The sequence below is a fragment of the Caloenas nicobarica genome, chromosome 6 (assembly GCF_036013445.1).
Source record: "Caloenas nicobarica isolate bCalNic1 chromosome 6, bCalNic1.hap1, whole genome shotgun sequence".
NCBI classification, from domain to species: Eukaryota; Metazoa; Chordata; class Aves; order Columbiformes; family Columbidae; genus Caloenas; species Caloenas nicobarica.
Genome location: NC_088250.1, coordinates 41,303,450 through 41,321,066, shown reverse-complemented (window position 1 = coordinate 41,321,066; position 17,617 = coordinate 41,303,450). Strand labels below are relative to the sequence as shown.

Sequence of the window (17,617 nt, the reverse complement as noted above, 5' to 3'; positions counted from 1 at the left end):
GTTTTGAAAAATAAACGCTTTGAGTGTTCTTCAAAATTATATGTTATCATAATAATGGAGGGGTTGAATATATATCAAAAATAATCCTAAGTGATTAGCAATTACCCTTATGAATCACAACCATCTTTGGATCTTGAAAAGCCATTTGAACGTCTCAGCTGGGAAACTCTCCCACTGCTGACTGACACTCCAAAAAATGGAGATAAACCGAAGGCCAGGGCCAGCACGGAGCATCGTCCAATAATGGGGATAAACCGAAGGCCAGGGCCAGTGCAGAGCATCCTCCATAAATGAGATAAACCGAAGGCCAGGGCCAGTGCGGAGCATCCTCCAAAAATGAGATAAACCGAAGGCCGGGGCCAGTGTGGAGCATCCTCCAAAAATGAGATAAACCGAAGGCCAGGGCCAGTGTGGAGCATCCTCCAAAAATGAGATAAACCGAAGGCCAGGGCCAGTGTGGAGCATCCTCCAGCATTCCCAGGGAAAACTCCGGGGTCCGGAATCGGTTCGACCCCAGAGCCCTCCCCACGGGTGAGGTTTGGTCTGTGGGTCACAGGGGGTGAGAGGAGGGTCCAGAGCCACCCACGGTCACCTAAAGCGTCCGTGGCCATGACCTCCTAAACAAAAACAAATAACAAAGCGCCTGTCTGCTGAGATATTTTGCCGCTGTGTCCTAAGAGCAAGGGCTGGTTAGGAAGTGGAGACGGGTTCTGCTGAGCTCAGCCTTGTTACCCCCGAGGGGGCCTGGGGGGGACAGGACACCCCAGTTCCCTTCCCTCCCTCCCCACTTTCCATGGGGGATCATCCAAACAACCTAACAGCTGTAATTAAGGAGGGTAAGGAAAGCAGAAAGAAATGTTTATACTTCCCAGAAATTAAAATTTCAGTGACGAGGCAGTAAATTAACTTAATCAAGTTGGGAGGCATCTATGAGAAATCATTTTTATATGATTTAATGAGAGAAGGCATCAGAAATGGTGATTTTAATCAGCCAAGTGGGATTTATAAGCAAGAAGATCCTGCTTAAACAACTAATTAGACTTCTCCAAAAAATCTTCACTGTCCCTGCAGACAGTCAAAACAAGATTTATCGTATATATTTACTGATTCTCTAAATCCCTTGGTTACATTGCATATCTAAAGTCAACTGATTAAAGCAGAAAACAAAGTTAAAGAAAAAAAAATCTCTTCATAAGCACCTGCTCGAGAAAACCGAGCGGCTCTAAGTCCCTATCAAAAGACAGAGCTGAATCAAATCAAATGCTATTAGGACTCCTAAATCCCTATTTATTATAAATACAAGGGCTATATTAGAGTGAGAAATACTCAATACATACTAATACTTTTTATGATTTGTATAATAAGACACTTGCACCCTGGCCTGCACCAGACAGTGATAGGAATGGGAAGAAGACGGGAAATGGCAAAGTCAGATGATTTGCCCCAAATCCACCCCACTGATCCTTCCAGTGACTTGAATTCTCTCTTATTTCTCCTTTGTTGAACCAGAAGCCTGCGTTTATTTTTTTTTACAGGTATTTCTGCCTCATTCAGTCCCAAATTAAACACCACTTCTGTCATGTCAGTACAAACAGAAAACATGAAGCGCTAGAGTATACCATGAAATAAACATTTCATTATTTATTATTATGTGCTCGCTGTCTAATTTTTGAGGCCGGGACCAGCAGATCTCTGTAGAACACAGGGGCGGCGTGCAAGGAACTCGGTTCTTTACAAAGGATGCTACAGATCTGAGTGCAATTCCACAGCGCTTTTCAGGCAGACGCAGAGAATAATTTACTTGAAAAAACAAACCAGGATTGTAGGCTGAAAGCACCGGCTCTCCCTCTAAACTCTGCAAGCTGAAGAACTTTGCTGAATATCAAAGCCTTTTCTGTTAAACATGCTACAAATTACCAGCAGCAAAGACTTGGGGTAGGACCCTCCTGAAGCAGTTCGGGTAAAGGACGGGCAGGGGGAGCAAATAGCATGGGTAAGGAAACTATTTATCTTCATGGAATTGATGCTCTTCAAGTCATTTTGCAAAAATTAAAAAAAAAAAAAAAAAGGAAAATAAGACAGCAGCTTTAGAAAATTGGCTGTATTTTAAGTTTGCTTGATGACTGCGTGCAGAAGCCACGCTGTACGTTACGAGCTCCTCTGGAGCGGTTGTCAAGCCAGGGATGTGGCACAGAAGCCAAGCGGCACATCCAGCGCTGGAGGACACGTCCCCACCAGGAATGACGACAGACGAGTGGAATGAACAGTTTGCACAGGGAAACTTGCGAGCTGGAGTCCGACTTTATGCTCAAAATATAGCTGGCAGGCAGGGGCTCCCAGGAGATGCCCCGGCGCAGAGCCCTGCCTGCCCTGCAGCAGCACGGGGACGCAGTGCCACGCGCGTCGCGACATCACGCGCGTCGCGACACCACGCGTCACTACCCGACTTCAGTTTGGCTCCTGGACCTCTCGCCTTCGCAAAGAAACCAAATGCCAAGACTTCATCGTTACACAAATTCACCTATTTTAATTGCGTTCCAGCACTGAAATACAGCCTTCCGAGTTTCAAAATCCAATTCAGTTTAATGATAAAAAAAAACTACGATGACTTTTTTTCACACAGTAATTGATAGGAGGGTAACAGATAGCTGCTACAAAGGCAGCTTTCTAGGCTTGGAAAGGTAGGAAACATCTATTATATTTTACCTCGGGGATGCAAGAGAAACCCATCCTAAGACAGGACTCAGCCTTGTGACACCCCCCAGTGCCACCACTGCTCTCCAGCCACACGCAATCGGCATTCATTGGAAAAGCCTTTTCAAACATACGACATACACACTGACTTTCTGAGACAAGACAAAAAAAAAAAAAAAAAAAGCAAGCAAAGCATCGTTTTCACACCTAACCAGAAATAGCACCCCAGTTTCCAAACAACTGCAAGTTACTTATGTTCTTTCCACGCCAGCAGACATTTAAGACCCGTATCGCAGCTCCGACACGATGTACACAGCACCGCGAGCGCAGGTGATGGCCTACACCCAGGAGGAAGAAAGCACAGACCGAGTCTCCTACCCGCTTTATCTACAAAACATCCAGCAGAGCAAGCTGCAAACTATTTTATAATATTTCTAATAATCCCCTTCAAATCATTGCATGTATTCTAGGGTGGCCGTGGGGTCTCAGATGCAAAGTGTAAGCTGAGATAGCTTAGGTGGAATATTTCTGCAATGTATTATTTCTGCAAAGAGAAGAAACCCATTATTTTGTACCACATGTACTACGCGGGATGAGGTTGTCTCCTGACCTTCAGCCAGCTCAGCTCCAGCGCTCACACCTCTCAGCTTCTCAGAAAACTGCCTCTGAATTAAATCCCTCTTACCTTAGCAGAGCTACACATCCCACATGAAGCTTGCCCATCTTTCTTGCTAAATAACGTACGTTTGTAAGCATGAATCGCACATGTTTGTGCACACAGGTTCCTGTGTGTTCCCAGAGCAAGACCTCTGTCTTGCCAAGTGTGTTTTGGCTTTTAGGTGAATAACAGGGGAGGTAGAAACTGTAATAAACACTCTGCTGGAAGAGCAGAAACTGTAGAACCTGCTGGAAGAGCACCTGGATAGACACATTGATCCTGACTTTCTGCAAGTTTTAGACCTACCAGGCGTCAATCTCTCCTCTCTTAAAGCAAGGGCATCCTTCAGATGAGATTGCCCCTTCCCTCACCTCTGCTCTTGTTTTCCTTACTTGAGCCAGGCTCAGCAAAAACTACCTGCTGGAAACCATCAGTGCTGCAGCTTAGAATAGTTCAGGCTTTTTTTCCCCACTCCCTGCAGCACCTCCGTCTTCGTATTTACCTTCTCTTACCGGTTCTCCCCCAGCCCAGCTCTGTACTCTCCTCCTCTCTCATCTACCCACATTTTTAAAGATTTTTTTTTTTAACTTTAAAACCCTTTCATCCCTCCATGTTTTATCAAGATAGAGCAGAGTTTGCTCTATTTTACCCAATATTCGTCTGATCTTATAAAACTAGGTCACAAAATTTGCAAGCTTATGTGAGTTAGGCTTTCCAGATCCAAAAAATACCACCTTTTTTTTTTTCATTCTGTGTATAATGCCTAAGTCTGAAATATTTACAAAACAACCTCAAAAGTATACAAACACACCAGTTTGTTTTAAAATTCCAATGAGCTATTTACAAAATTCCTTTTCTTCAATCATTTGTGTTTTAAAACAGTTCTACTAGGGGAAAAAAAATTAAAAAGCACAGCCTGGAGTCCTCTGGCTTACATGTCAGCCCTGAAATCCTGACACGAGCCAGCTATACTAATAGTGGGGAGTTTTTCTTGGAATATCAGGGAGTTTTTCTTTGAATATCAGGGAGTTTTTCTTTGAATATCAGGGAGTGTTTCTTGAGCAGCACGGATGATTCACTCACTTCCCTTCCATGAGTACCAGGCTACCAGAACATCACAGCCCGAGGCTCTGGAGGTCACCCCTGCGCAGGGAAAGCCGCCCGGCACAGAAACATGGGGACACCGGCATATGGACCAGAAAAAACCATCACAGATATTGTGAGTATCCCCAGCAGCCTGGGAAGCCAAGCGAGGGAGTCGCGGGCTGCAGGAGCATCTGCCGGGGCTGCAGCATCGCTGCCGGGTGGTGCACAAGGAGCACAGCCCCACCTGCATCCCCACACCGCCCAGCATCCCTGGCGGAGATCTCTTGGCCCCGATGGCACATCACCCTGGTAACAGACACATCGCCAAAAATCACTCCAGCATTTGCACTTTGTTGGAAAATACGACTTGGGCTGCCTCGAAGTATTTGCAAAATTTGACCGTGTCGTTGGATTGAAGGGCAATCGGAAGCACCTGATTTTTCAAAGGTGGGTGGTAAGACCTGCTGGGTGACATCTGCTTTGCAGAACATTCGCTTTCTCTACTCACCCGTCGTTTCCACGATGCCCTCCAGGATGACAACGATCTCAAACTGCTCCGTCTGCATGCTGCGCTGGGACAGGTCGTAGAAGGGGCTCTTGGCATCGATCACGTGGCAGATGGTGAGCGGGGACACGAGGAAGAGCTGGTCGGCCCCTGTGCTGAAGCCCACGTCCAGCTCCAGCTGATCCAGGGGGAGGAACTCACCCTCCGGGGTCTGGCGGGACTGGGAGAGACAGAGAGAGAGAGATGATCGCTGGAGCAGCCATCACTGAGGCATCCCGACAGCACCCCGCACCCCGACAGCACCCCGCACCCCGACAGCACCCCGACAGCACCCCGCACCCCGACAGCACCCCGCACCCCGACAGCACCCCGACAGCACCCCGCACCCCGACAGCACCCCGCATCCCGACAGCACCCCGACAGCACCCCGCACCCCGACAGCACCCCGCACCCCGCATCCCGACAGCACCCCGCATCCCAACAGCACCCCGCACCCCGACAGCACCCCGCACCCCGCACCCCGACAGCATCCCGACAGCACCCTGCATCCCGACAGCACCCCGCACCCTGACAGCATCCCGACAGCACCCCGCACCCCGCATCCCGACAGCACCCCGCACCCCGACAGCACCCCGCATCCCGACAGCACCCCGCACCCCGACAGCACCCCGCACCCTGACAGCATCCCGACAGCACCCCGCACCCCGCATCCCGACAGCACCCCGCACCCCGACAGCACCCCGCATCCCGACAGCACCCCGCACCCCGACAGCATCCCGACAGCACCCCGCACCCCGCATCCCGACAGCACCCCGCACCCCGACAGCACCCCGCATCCCGACAGCACCCCGCACCCCGACAGCATCCTGACAGCACCCCGCAACCCGACAGCACCCCGCACCCCGACAGCACCCCGCAACCCGACAGCACCCCGCAACCCGACAGCATCCCGACAGCACCCCGCAACCCGACAGCACCCCGCAACCCGACAGCATCCCGACAGCACCCCGCACCCTGACAGCACCCCGACAGCACCCCGCACCCCGACAGCACCCCGCACCCCGACAGCACCCCGACAGCACCCCGCAACCCGACAGCACCCCGACAGCACCCCGCACCCCGACAGCACCCCGCATCCCGCCAGCACCCCGCATCCCCGTCAGCACCCCGCAACCCTGACAGTGCTCAGCACCACCCACCACATGAGGAAAACCCTGATCCAGCCACCTGGCCATGAAATGGGTGGAAACCCAGTGCTGGCCACGCAGAATAGGGATGAATTATTTCTAGCACACATCTTACTGAAACGCAGGAGCCCTGGTGGGACATCATCACTGGCATGAAGGATGGCTCTGCCACTGACCCACAGCATCACCCCCCAGGAGGAGGAGATGAATCATAGAATCATTTTGGTTGGAAAAGACTCTCAAGATCATTGAGTCCAACCACAGTTAGTGCCACCCCTGGCACTGTCCCGTGTCCTGAGAACCTCATGTCCGTCTGTCCAGCCCCTCCAGGGACGGTGACTCCAGCACTGCCCTGGGCAGCCTGTTCCAATGCCCCACAGCCCTTTGGGGAAGAAATTGTTCCCCACATCCAACCTCAACCTCCCCTGGCGCAACTTGAGGCTGTTTCCTCTGGTCCTGGCGCTTGTTCCTGGGGAGCAGAGCCCGACCCCCCCTGGCTCCAAGCTCCTTTCAGGCAGTTGCAGAGCATGCACACCCAGTTCTGCACACCCAGCCCTTGCACACCCAGTTCTGCACACCCAGCCCTTGCACACCCAGTTCTGCACACCCAGCCCTTGCACACCCAGCGTGCCCGGAGCCATGTACCCAACCAGGGTCCCTGCTGGGGGCTCAGACAAGGGGACACCTCCCCTCCAGATACCCAAAACCTTGCCAAATCCACACTGTGACACAGCGACTGCAGACAAGGGCTCACAACCACCTCCAGCGTCCCTCCCATGAGGGATTGTCCATTAATTTATTGCACAAAAGTGTTAGCAGTTGCTTTTGCCATAAGAGAGAGTTCCCCAGCGCTGCCTCACAACAACCCAATCAGCCCCAAACCCGCTGAGCACACAGCTCCCTGGGGACGTTTTCACTCTTTTTCCCAAAGCAGCCCAGAGAAGGGGACTCGGTTACTGCTTTAGTTAGAGCCGCCTGCTAAGACACATGAAACCCCAATTTGACAGCTCTATAACAAGTCTGTACAATCACACCCAGAGCCAAAACCTCAAATTCCGTGCTCCTGGCCCCGCTGCAAGCTGTGCTGGGCGCTCCCGGTCCGCGAACACGGCGATCCCTGCCCAAACGCTCACTCCCCAGCTTTAATTCCCATTTTTTATTCCTTCTCCCCATGTGATGAATAGGCAGGAACAACATTATAGCCCTTTCTGGTCATTATTTTTATTATAGAATTTTCCATTATTTACTATTCAGACCTTTAAAAAGAAGATTTGCAAACCGCTGTATCCATCAACCACTACTTGAGATGCATTTCCATCATTCCCTACATTTTGAACCGATGTCAAACTTCCCATATTGAGCAACACTGCTGATTATTTTTTTAATGGGAACACAACTAGGCTTACAGGAAAAAGCGAATTTTTTCCCCTGACTTTTCCTCTGTTTTCATTTTCCTCATTATACGAGGGGTGCAGGTACAGCTAAACCCCCGGCACAGGGGTCGGGAGCGCTTGGGAGCCGAAAAGCAAAAGGCAGCAGACAGAGAAAACCGGATTATGCTCCTCGCTTAGGATTTGGTTTCTATTTTTAAAATTTTCCCTGAAGGGTGGCTGGGTTTGAAGGAGAGCTAATCCCCAAAAAAACAATCATGTGTTTCGCTGCCCTGAAGTTCCGCGCTGAGAAACGCGCTTTAATTTTTCTGTGTGAAAATGCAGATTTATCACACCTGCCTCTGCTACCCCGTCCCAGCACACGCCACGCAGTTTTAGATAAAGACATCAGAGCCGAGAAACATCTAGAGCACATCTGCATAAATCTGCCTGCAGGGTTTTGTTTGTTCTTTCTTTAGAGAGAAGTCTACTTTTCAGTAAAAAAGACAAAAACACAAGCAAAGCACCAAATAACACTCATAAGCGTGGCAAGGGGCAGCTCCAGGGAGGGAACTGCTTCCACCGGGCATCCCATATCCCCAGAATATTGTGACAGCCAGAGGGGAGGCACAGGCTGGCCCATTTCTGGGTGGCTTTGGGACAGAGGAAAACGGTGGCCCCGGGTCAGACCCACCGAAACGCAACGAGGAGTTGTGTGCGGCAGGGTTTGTTACGAACACTAATGGTTCGGGGAATCCTCTGGAGGGCTGCAGGTAAAAACTCTGGCTCCTCTATTCAGGACTTTGGCTGCCACCGCTACAGTCTGAAATGTTCTGGCTTTATGTGGCGCTTCTCCACAGGTACTTTCCAAAAAAGATCCAGGGAACACCCAAAGGTACCCGCCCCAGCATCTCACTCTGAACCAACCAGCCAAAATCCCCCTACAACGCACAGGAGAGTGAACTATTATTTTGCAAAATTTGCTTTATAATGGACACCTTAACAGATGGAATGGTGATGAAAAAGGAGAGTTAAAGACAATGAGATACTTGAGGGACATGAAGTCCAGAGAAAGAGGCATGAATGACAGATGGCAGGAAGGAAATGATGGGGAAAAAGGGTTAAAAACAGGGCAGGGGGGCAGCTGCTGGGGTGCCATGGGCTGTAACCTCGGCTATTTGACTCAATCCATTTGTCCAAAGAAACGACTCTTTTGACTCAACCAAATTTAGGGAGAAAAGTACAGGGCTCCTCCGCTTCACCCAAGTTCTTTACAGTACTGGAGATTCACTTAAATAGGTGAATATTACAGTGATTGGGTCTTTGCACCAACTTGCCACTTCTAAGGCTTTGTATTTGTTTTTCTCTCCGGTATGGTCTAAGATTAACAGGAAAATATATTAAAAACAGTGGACTGGGCTTTCCAATTTTACATAGAATGTGCAAGCAGAACAACCTTTTACGCAAAAAGAATCATTTTAGCTGAAAAATCTGTGAGCAGCCCTACACTTGACTCTGCCCACCCCATTTTGAAATAATCCTGCAATGAAGGTTCTTTGCAAACCAAAGCAGGAAAACTGAAGCAGCATTTCCCTCCTGCTCATGCAAGCTGGGCAGCCTGAAGAGAGATCGCTCGCCCCACTGCAATCCTTTTTTTTTTTTCTTTTTCTTTTTTGCTCTTTTTTCCTTGGCCAAGAGGCCTGGCCATGCCCTGATCCCCCACAGCAGCAAAAGGATGCACCGTGCAGAGACATTTAGTTGGGGATGCACAGAGCCAGCTACAACTGTATCCCCAAAAAAGCCACATTTTAGCCCATTATTGCCATTCTCCAGCTCTCTCCACATTTCTAACTGCCCGAGTACAGAGCCCCTGCAGGCTGGGCAGCGTTGGGCCAGGGGAAAATGGGATTTTCCCAGCCTGGAGGCACGGGGCCCTGCGGGATGTACATTTTGTACACACCTGCAAAACCTTCACCCCTCGACTCCATCCCTGGCGTCACACAAGCAGAACAAACACCAGCGGTGAAGGCGCCCCTTTCACACATTTCAAGTTCGGGAAATTTTGTGCAGCCACACTGAAGCTTTACGCTCCGACTTCTAAAATTCCCCTCGCGGCACCTCTGGATACAAAAAGGGGCCAATTTCAAAATTTGTAATGGAAATGACTCATTTTGATTCTTTAAGGCTATTAAAGAGCTGTGCTAATTGTGACAGTCCGAGCTCCCCCCAGTCAGGGTGCCTTCGTCAGCTGGAGGGGTCACGGCGGTGCCCTCTAAAGATGGGATGGTTACTCACCAGGCTAATTGCACGCCATTCCATGTACCCATCTAAACTCCTGACCCGAGGAAACAACCAGCGATAGCTCACACCGGGGAAAAACCTCACTGGGATTCCAGCTGATTATTCAAAACAGAAGGGGAATAGATGCCTCCCGGTCGGCTGCAGCGGGAGCATCTGCCCCAATGTGGGTCCCCAGCTGCAGCGATCACCCAGGCACGGCGAGAAGGAGAGAAAGGAAATCATGGAGAGTCTTTAAATTCCTCTTCCCGCAGCGTTTAGGGTGAGGTGGGGGTCCTGCAGCCCCCTCCAAACTCAGCAACGATCCTGCCTGCAAAACCCCCGTCGGAACCACGTCTTTGGGCCAAAACACGACAACTCCAGAAGCCTCGGAGCAACGTGCACTTGTGCTTCACCAGATCCCGGCGACACAGACAAGAGATGAGCATCCCTGCGTGGGGACAGCCAGAGGGAAGAAAGCCGGGCAGCCTGATCTCTGGGGTGTCCCCTCAGGTAAAGGGGTCCCCATGTGCCCCTGCGAGCACCCCCAGCCCTGCCAGCCATGGAAACCCGCGGGATGCTCTGCATGCGTCAAGCGTCACCCGAGCCGTCCCCTACCACCCACTCCATTTATTTCATCTCCCCTATGAATATGCAGCCGCTGTAGCAAGTCTCAAACAAATACTCAATTTTCCCTAGACAGACGGGGCTATGAGCACGATTTTTCAATGTCTAACCCGGGGATCCTGCTTTCCATGAAGTTCATGCACCACATAAATAAAGTTCTGCCTGACTGGACTCGCCATTGCACGGAAGCCAAGAAATATGCCAGAAAGGCAAACAGCTTTGTTTTAAAATCCACACCAAGGAATGCGAGCTACCAAGTATTCACTTGTCAGAGAGATCTAGCATTTTATAGAAATACATAAATATGCATGTAAAGCCGGTGATGAATCCTACAAGGCTGCCGGTAAATCACACAGCTGTGAGTAAATCTGGTGCCTGATGGCTGAGCTTGAAGAGCATCACAGCGACACGGAGGGATCGGCAGCCCCAGGGCAGCGCGGAGGTGGGGACGCAGATGGAGACAGTGGGATGTCCCCAAGGGACCGGTGGTGGCCGCGGGACAAGCGTGGAAGGCACCGCACCTACCTTGAGCAGCTTGCAGCGGATCTGCGCCGAGACCATGTGGCTGTTGCGGAGGTTGCCCACCCTGAACATGAGGGTGAGCTTGCCGTCCCGCATGGAGATGGCGGCGTGCTCGCTGAACATCAGCGTCTCGGCCCTCTTCTTGGGCTGGGACATCTTGATGAACATGCAGCCGATGAGGAACGCGTCCACGATGGAGCCCAGGATGGACTGGAAGAGGAAGAGGATGATGCCCTCGGGGCATTTGTCGGTGATGTAGCGGTAGCCGTAGCCGATGGTGGCCTCAGTCTCTATGAAGAAGAGGAAGGCAGATGGGAAGTTGTAGACGTTGGCCACGCAGGGGGTGTAGCTGTCGTCGTGCGCCTTGTTGAGGTCCCCCCGCATGTAGGCGATGACCCACCACATGGAGGCCATGAAGAGCCAGGCCACGGTGTAGGTGAGGATGAAGATGAAGAGGTTCCAGCGCCACTTGAGGTCCACCAGCGTGGTGAAGAGGTCCGAGAGGTACCGGCTGGTCTCTCCGCCCAGGTTCCCGTGCTGCACGTTGCACCGCCCGTTCTTGTCCACGAAGCGCTGCCGCTTCCCCCGCGGGGCGGCCCGGGGCGGGGGCAGCCCCCCCCCGCTGGCCGAGGTGCTCACCACCTGGTACTCGTCCCCCAGCTTCCTCCGCAGCGCCGACATGCTCCGCGCCGCTCCGCGCCGCCCCGCGCAGCGCACAGCCCGGCCCGGCGCCGCCGCTCTGCGGGCGCGGAGCCTCCGCTCTGCGCGGCCGCCACCCACGCGGAGCCGGCGGCAGGGGCGGTGCGGCCCCGGCTAGGGCACCCCCCGCCTCCCGCTCCGCCCCCGCGCAGCGCTCCGCCCCCCCCGCACCGCCCCGCGCACCGCCCCGCGCTCCGCCCTCCGCGCACCCCACCGCGCTCCGCTCTGTCCCCGCGCACCGCCCCGCGCACCGCCCCGCGCTCCGCCCTCCGCGCACCCCGCCGCGCTCCGCTCTGTCCCCGCGCACCGCCCTCCGCGCTCCGCTCCGCCCTCCGATCCGCACCGACCCGCGCACCGCCGCTCCACTCCGCTCCCCGCGCACCCCACCGCGCACCGCCCTGCGCTACGCCCTCCGCGCACCTCACCGCGCTCCGCGCTGCCCCCGCGCACCGCCCTACACGCACCCCTCCGCCCCCGGATGCGCACCGACCCGCGCACCGCCGCGCCACTCCGCCCCCACGCGCGCCGCCCCGCGCCCCGACCCGCCCGGCGCCCTCCGCATCCTCAGTGCCTTCCTCACCTTCCTCACCCCCATCATCTTCCTCACCCCCATCATCCTCCCCCACCGCCGGGCTCCCCCATCTCCCTTCGCGCCTCCTCCCCCGGTCCCCGCGGAACCTGCCGGGAGGGGAAGGGGCCACCCCGGCTCCTTCGCGTTTTGCCGTATTTTTATTTTTTCCACCCTTCAATCCCATCCCTTCCCTCAGTGACTGGCAGAAAATCGCTAAGAGTAACAAAAAGGACGAGGAAGAGCCATTGTCAGCAGAGACAGTTAACGGGCTTCAAAATATATGTTTGTAAGAGCAAAATATCTGCCAGCCGAACTGCAGGAGTAATGCGCAGAAATCTGAAAAATGTTCTTGATGTGTTTGTGGAAAAGCTGGGCGATCTAAGGGAACGTTTTCCACATATTGGTATTTCTGGATTATGTGGTCAATGTTACTAGGATAGAGGATTTTAAAAATTGGTGGATTTGCATATTTCTCAATTGCTAATAACCATTTTTAATAACTCTGAAAATAGCGGGTAAGTTTCAAAAGCGGTTTTAGGAAAAGAGCAGAAGAAAACCAAACTCCCATGTTTGACAAGAGTAAATGAGACAGTTACAGACTTGCCCACGGGCGACGATCACAGGCAAAAAAACAAATAGCCAACCGGTAATTATCTGTGAGGCATCAAAGGAGGTTCATCAGCTCAGGTTTATGGAAAATATGTGTTTTAAAAATAACCTGCTTTGCTTTTTGCTTGGAGGAGCAGCCAGATGGCACAGACCTGGGGGTTGAGAAACTTGGGCAGAAGTCAATAAAAAATGACGTTGTGATCAGAAAGTTTCACGTGATGGACATTTGCAGACAAAAGCAAAGCAGAAGCAGGACCGGGAACGTATCATTATCGCTGTACTTGGCGATTACATGAGTGCGAATCGGATTTTGTGCCCAGTCCTCACAGCCATCGTTTCAAAAGGATGCAAATGAGAGATTCTGGAGAGCGGCCACCGGGGGACGAGAGACAGGGAAACAGCGGCGAGATCCTGCAGCAGAGACGGGCTAGGGGAGCGGGAAAGTCAGTCCAAAATTTCCAACAAGTACGTATTTTCAAATCAAGAGAAAAAATAAATAATAATAATGAAAACAACAACAAAACTGGAAATTTTATCTAGGATATGGTGGATGCTTGGCCACTGGGGATTTTAAAATTATTTAAAAAAAAAAAAGAGACAAAGGGTCAATCTAGTTCCGAGAGGACGGAACTGAAGCCCTCCCCAGTGACATGCGGGACGTCACCTGCATTCAGCAGCATCTACCTGGTGTGTTCGGAAAGGCTGCACTCTGAGGAGGCTTAGAATAATGCGATTTAAACCTTTGATTTCAAGGGGGTTTTGTAAAATTATCTTGCGGGAATACCGAACGAGAATTTCCATGGGCAATAACTAGATTTTGAGGTGGTTTAGCTTGCCTGGGTATCTGAGCTGCCAGCTCCCCAGGACACATGGGCTTTGCAGCTCCCTGTTGACGAGCAGTCGCGGAAAAATATTTTTTAAAATGAGCTAATGAGGCTAAGGGAAAAAAAAAAACGTTACTGCGTGGCATAGGAAGAGTTCTCAGTCCCTCGTGCACCTTATTCTAAACCTGATTTCAGCAGCCAGGACAGACGGTTTTACCACGAGGGAGGACTGGGGATGTCCATCATCCCCGTTACTGTCCGGCTGTTTGTAATACACTAATTAGTCTGGCTCTCTCTCGCAATAACTTCAATAAAGTTTTATAACAGCTTATGCAGAGCTAACTATGTTTTTCCACCCGATGTTTTTCTCTCGCAATCCGTGCTGCCATTGTTTTTCCCTGATGACGTTTCCATTTTCCTGCTGAGAAGCCGTTTGTGTTTTCTCCTTTCGGCGTGTCCTGGTGATTCTCTGACGGGACAGTGCATCGAGGGAGTGCGCAGAGAAAATTTGCATCATCAGCTGTTAGTCATGTTATAAAGCAAAATCAAACCTAGTTTTCTAAGCATTATCTCTTCACCTTCTTCAGCATTAGTTTCCTAGGATTTTCCCTGCCGCTGCATTTATGTCTCAGATTTTTTTGTTGTTGCAAAATGAATTTGCTTTTACCAAAATGAGTCCTAACTTTGCTATTTTCTGTTCACATGCTTAATCTCTGAAGTCCCCTACCTTGCTTTTCTTCCTGCAGTGCCTGATGCCTGTTAATTTTCCCCCACAATTAACACAAATGCTACCAGAATCCTCCGGCCTCTCCAGTTTCCCCTCTCCTGTACTCAGGTGTTTCTTTTTTCTGCCTCCAGCCCCCCTGCTCTCCCAGCCCGGCCTCTCTCGCCTCTTCTCTCCCGTCTGTAGACTAGAAGTAGGCAAAGATGTTGTATTATTAATCACAATGTTATGGTTACAGAATTACAGCAGTCTAAGGGGAGCTATTTCCTTCTGATTACTGAAATTAAAATCAAAATCATTATTGCTTTTGGGGAGACAAGCTGATTGACAATGTTCTTGTTCTGTCATCTGCGGTGAGGTAAGGAAATAACGCGAGTGGAAAAGAAAATGATAGACATCAAAAAAAATGTCCTACATCATAGGAGTGATCTTGGTGACAAGAGCACTCTGCTCTACAGAACGCCCTGGAAAGTTGTTTTCTCCCGGGTGGGAGCCCAAAACTGATGAAGTCCCTGGTAATTTAATTACGCTGTGGCTGTGGGACAGAGGGAAAACACCCAGGAACTGAGTCTTAACCTCCATTTCCTCCTGATGTCGGTGATGCTCTTCACTTCACGGCTGCAGATTTAGGAAGGAAAAGCCCAGAACACTCTTTTCCCCACACAAACCGCAAGCCGATGGGTATTTTTCTGCAGTAATTAGGTGTGCCTCACTAGGAGCTGTCCTGCCGCCAGGACGGGAGGAGGCAGCGCTGCCTGGCAGGGACACCAAACGCTTATTTGGATGCAAAGCCGCTCAGGAAACCCATGCGGGGATTTCCAATTCAAATTCAAATTGAGATGCTGAATGTTCTTGGGTTGCAGAACAGAAAATTCCACCGTGAATCATCAAATTAGTTCAAAAGCAAATGCACACCCAAACCAGGAGGTACCCCACCGCGCAGTTGGCTGAATTTCTGCCTTCCCCTTCCCGAGCATCACCGCGGCCGCAGGCAGCGCCCGCTGCCCCAGCACATCTCTGCCCCCAGAGCAACCCTCAGCTCTGCCTCCCACCTGAAAATCAAATTCACAAACGCAAAAGCCGACTAGATCCAGAGGGAGGCACCTAAAACAGAGACGCGGGAGATGGCCCCAGACACCTGGCTGCAGGGGCAGTGTTCTGCATCTGTGCATTGAACTCATGGATTTGGTCCCATTTTTGGAGGAAGTAGTGGGTAAATTAAAACAAACAAACAAAAAAATTTTAAAAAGGTGAAAGAGGATGTCCAATATAAGCACAAGTACTTGGAAGGAGAAGGATGGGGACAGACTTTCTAGCAGGGCATGTTGCAATAGGACAAGGGGTGATGGTTTTAAACTAAAGGAGGGAGATTCAGGTTGGACATGAGGAAGGAGTTGTTGCCCTGAGGGTGGTGCAGATGTCCCTGCTCGTGGCAGGGGGGCACTGGGGAGCTGGGGAGGGCCCTCCAACCCAAACCATCCTGTGATTCTATGAAATATTACAGTGGCCTACCTGGGAAGACCCTTCTGGATGGTGATTTCCAACTTACCCATACACTCATGGTCACACCATCCTCGTCACGGTCATCTAAATGTTTGGTATCTCCAAAGGCTGAAAACGAAAACTGAAAGTGAAGCTTTGACCCTTTTGAATCCCAAGGCCACTGACTGCAGCCAGGGAGGGGGACCGAAAATGCAGGAGGTGAGTATTGCTGGTTCTTGAAGAGCTCTGGGAAGGGGCAGTATTCTAAAATATAAATCACGACTAACGTTAGTTCACGTATTTGTTACACGGTTTGTTTTGCAGAGGCAGGGAGTTATTCCAGGGCCTCGGCAGAGCCCCCACCACCCGCAGCGCTTCCAGACTTGGAATTCTGCTGATTTCAGTGTATCTACTGCTGATTTATGTCCTACTAATTTATAGCAACATTGGGCTTCAAAACTTCGAGCTGTCAAATGCAAATGGCCACAAACATTATATTTTTCCCCCTGCTATTCTGAAGCTAACGTCAGTTTTACAATTACTGGTAAAACCTGGCAAATTCAGAACGCCTTATATTCACTTTCCAAATTTACGGTATTTTTATCCTGTTTCTGCCGGGCTGAGAAGCCAAACGGAACATTTTTTCTGAAAAACGCAGGGTGTCAGACACGATGGCTGCTGCCGCCTTTGCATCCCGCTCGGGTCTGGTTTACTGCTCGAATTTTCCTTTTTGGCCGGCAGAAGCAAATTGTGAGCGGACGGGACAGGTTTTTCTCCCCATCCGTGCTGCCTTCATGCTTCATTTTTTTGCAGGTTTTACATGTGGTACTTAGGAATCTCTGCTTTAATGATCGATGCTAATTTGCTGCTTTGTTCTCTTGAGATCACACGTAGACTGATACCCAAAGCGGAAAAAAAAATTAAAATGGAGTGTTTCTTCACATGCCAACCCTTCCTGCCCTGTGAGACTGCTCGCAGGCTATCGGGGAAGCTAAATATATATATGTGAGTTCAGTAACAACAGGGGAAATCCAATGAAGATCCATCCCACCCGCAGTCGCTGCCCCGGAGCTGGATGCTTTATCTGCGTTTTGAATAATTGTCGCTAAATCCCATTTTTCCTGCCCCTCCCTGCATACGAGTACTGACCCCAGGAGGGCACAAGGTGCCCGGCGGTGGGAACTGCTGCGTCCTGCCCTGATGTACACGATTCTTGCATAGAGACTTCTTCTTTTTTTTTTTTTTTTCTCATTTTTAACTCAAAATAGTTCAGCGTGGAAGCGGCGCCAGAACAACACTCACCAAGGAATCGGATGGAATTGCTCTGGCAAGCCGCTGCACTGGATGTACACAGGCTTATTACCAGAAAGCACTAGAAAATCCATATTTCTCCCAGTGCACTATTCTTGACCTCCCTCGTAAACCCAAGATACGATATCGCCAGCGGAATTTTTGACAGCCGTCATGGTTTCTGAAATATTTTCCTCTCTGTAAAAAGGTCCGTGTCTGTCGTGCAAGTTCTTGAAAAGCTGCAGCCGGTGTCTCCGCCAAGACTGAGGCTCAGGGCTGGACCAGAGGCATTCATCACCGAGCGGCTGCAGCAGCTGCTTTTGGTTCCAGGCTGATCCACGGATGAAGAAGATATAAGCAAAGTTATTAAATCTATAGACAATACCAAATGTAGAGGCAGTGCAAGAAAAGCGAGGACAAAACTAGAATTTAGAATGCTTTGACAAACTGAAAAAATAATTTAGAATTTTAAAAATAAGTGCAATTCAGTAA

The 17,617-nt window shown here is 50.8% G+C and overlaps 1 protein-coding gene across 1 annotated transcript in view; it reads right to left on the bottom strand.

Annotated features, from left to right (window-relative positions):
* KCNJ3 (potassium inwardly rectifying channel subfamily J member 3) overlaps positions 1-11,607 on the bottom strand; it is a 49,344-nt gene extending 37,737 nt beyond the window's left edge. The window contains exons 1-2 of the mRNA XM_065637725.1: positions 10,930-11,607; positions 4,947-5,163 (exon numbers count right to left, since the gene is read on the bottom strand). Coding sequence (XP_065493797.1) covers positions 4,947-5,163; positions 10,930-11,607 — 895 coding nt within the window. The remainder of the gene's footprint in view (positions 1-4,946; positions 5,164-10,929) is intronic.
* Between the last annotated feature and the right edge of the window lie 6,010 nt (positions 11,608-17,617).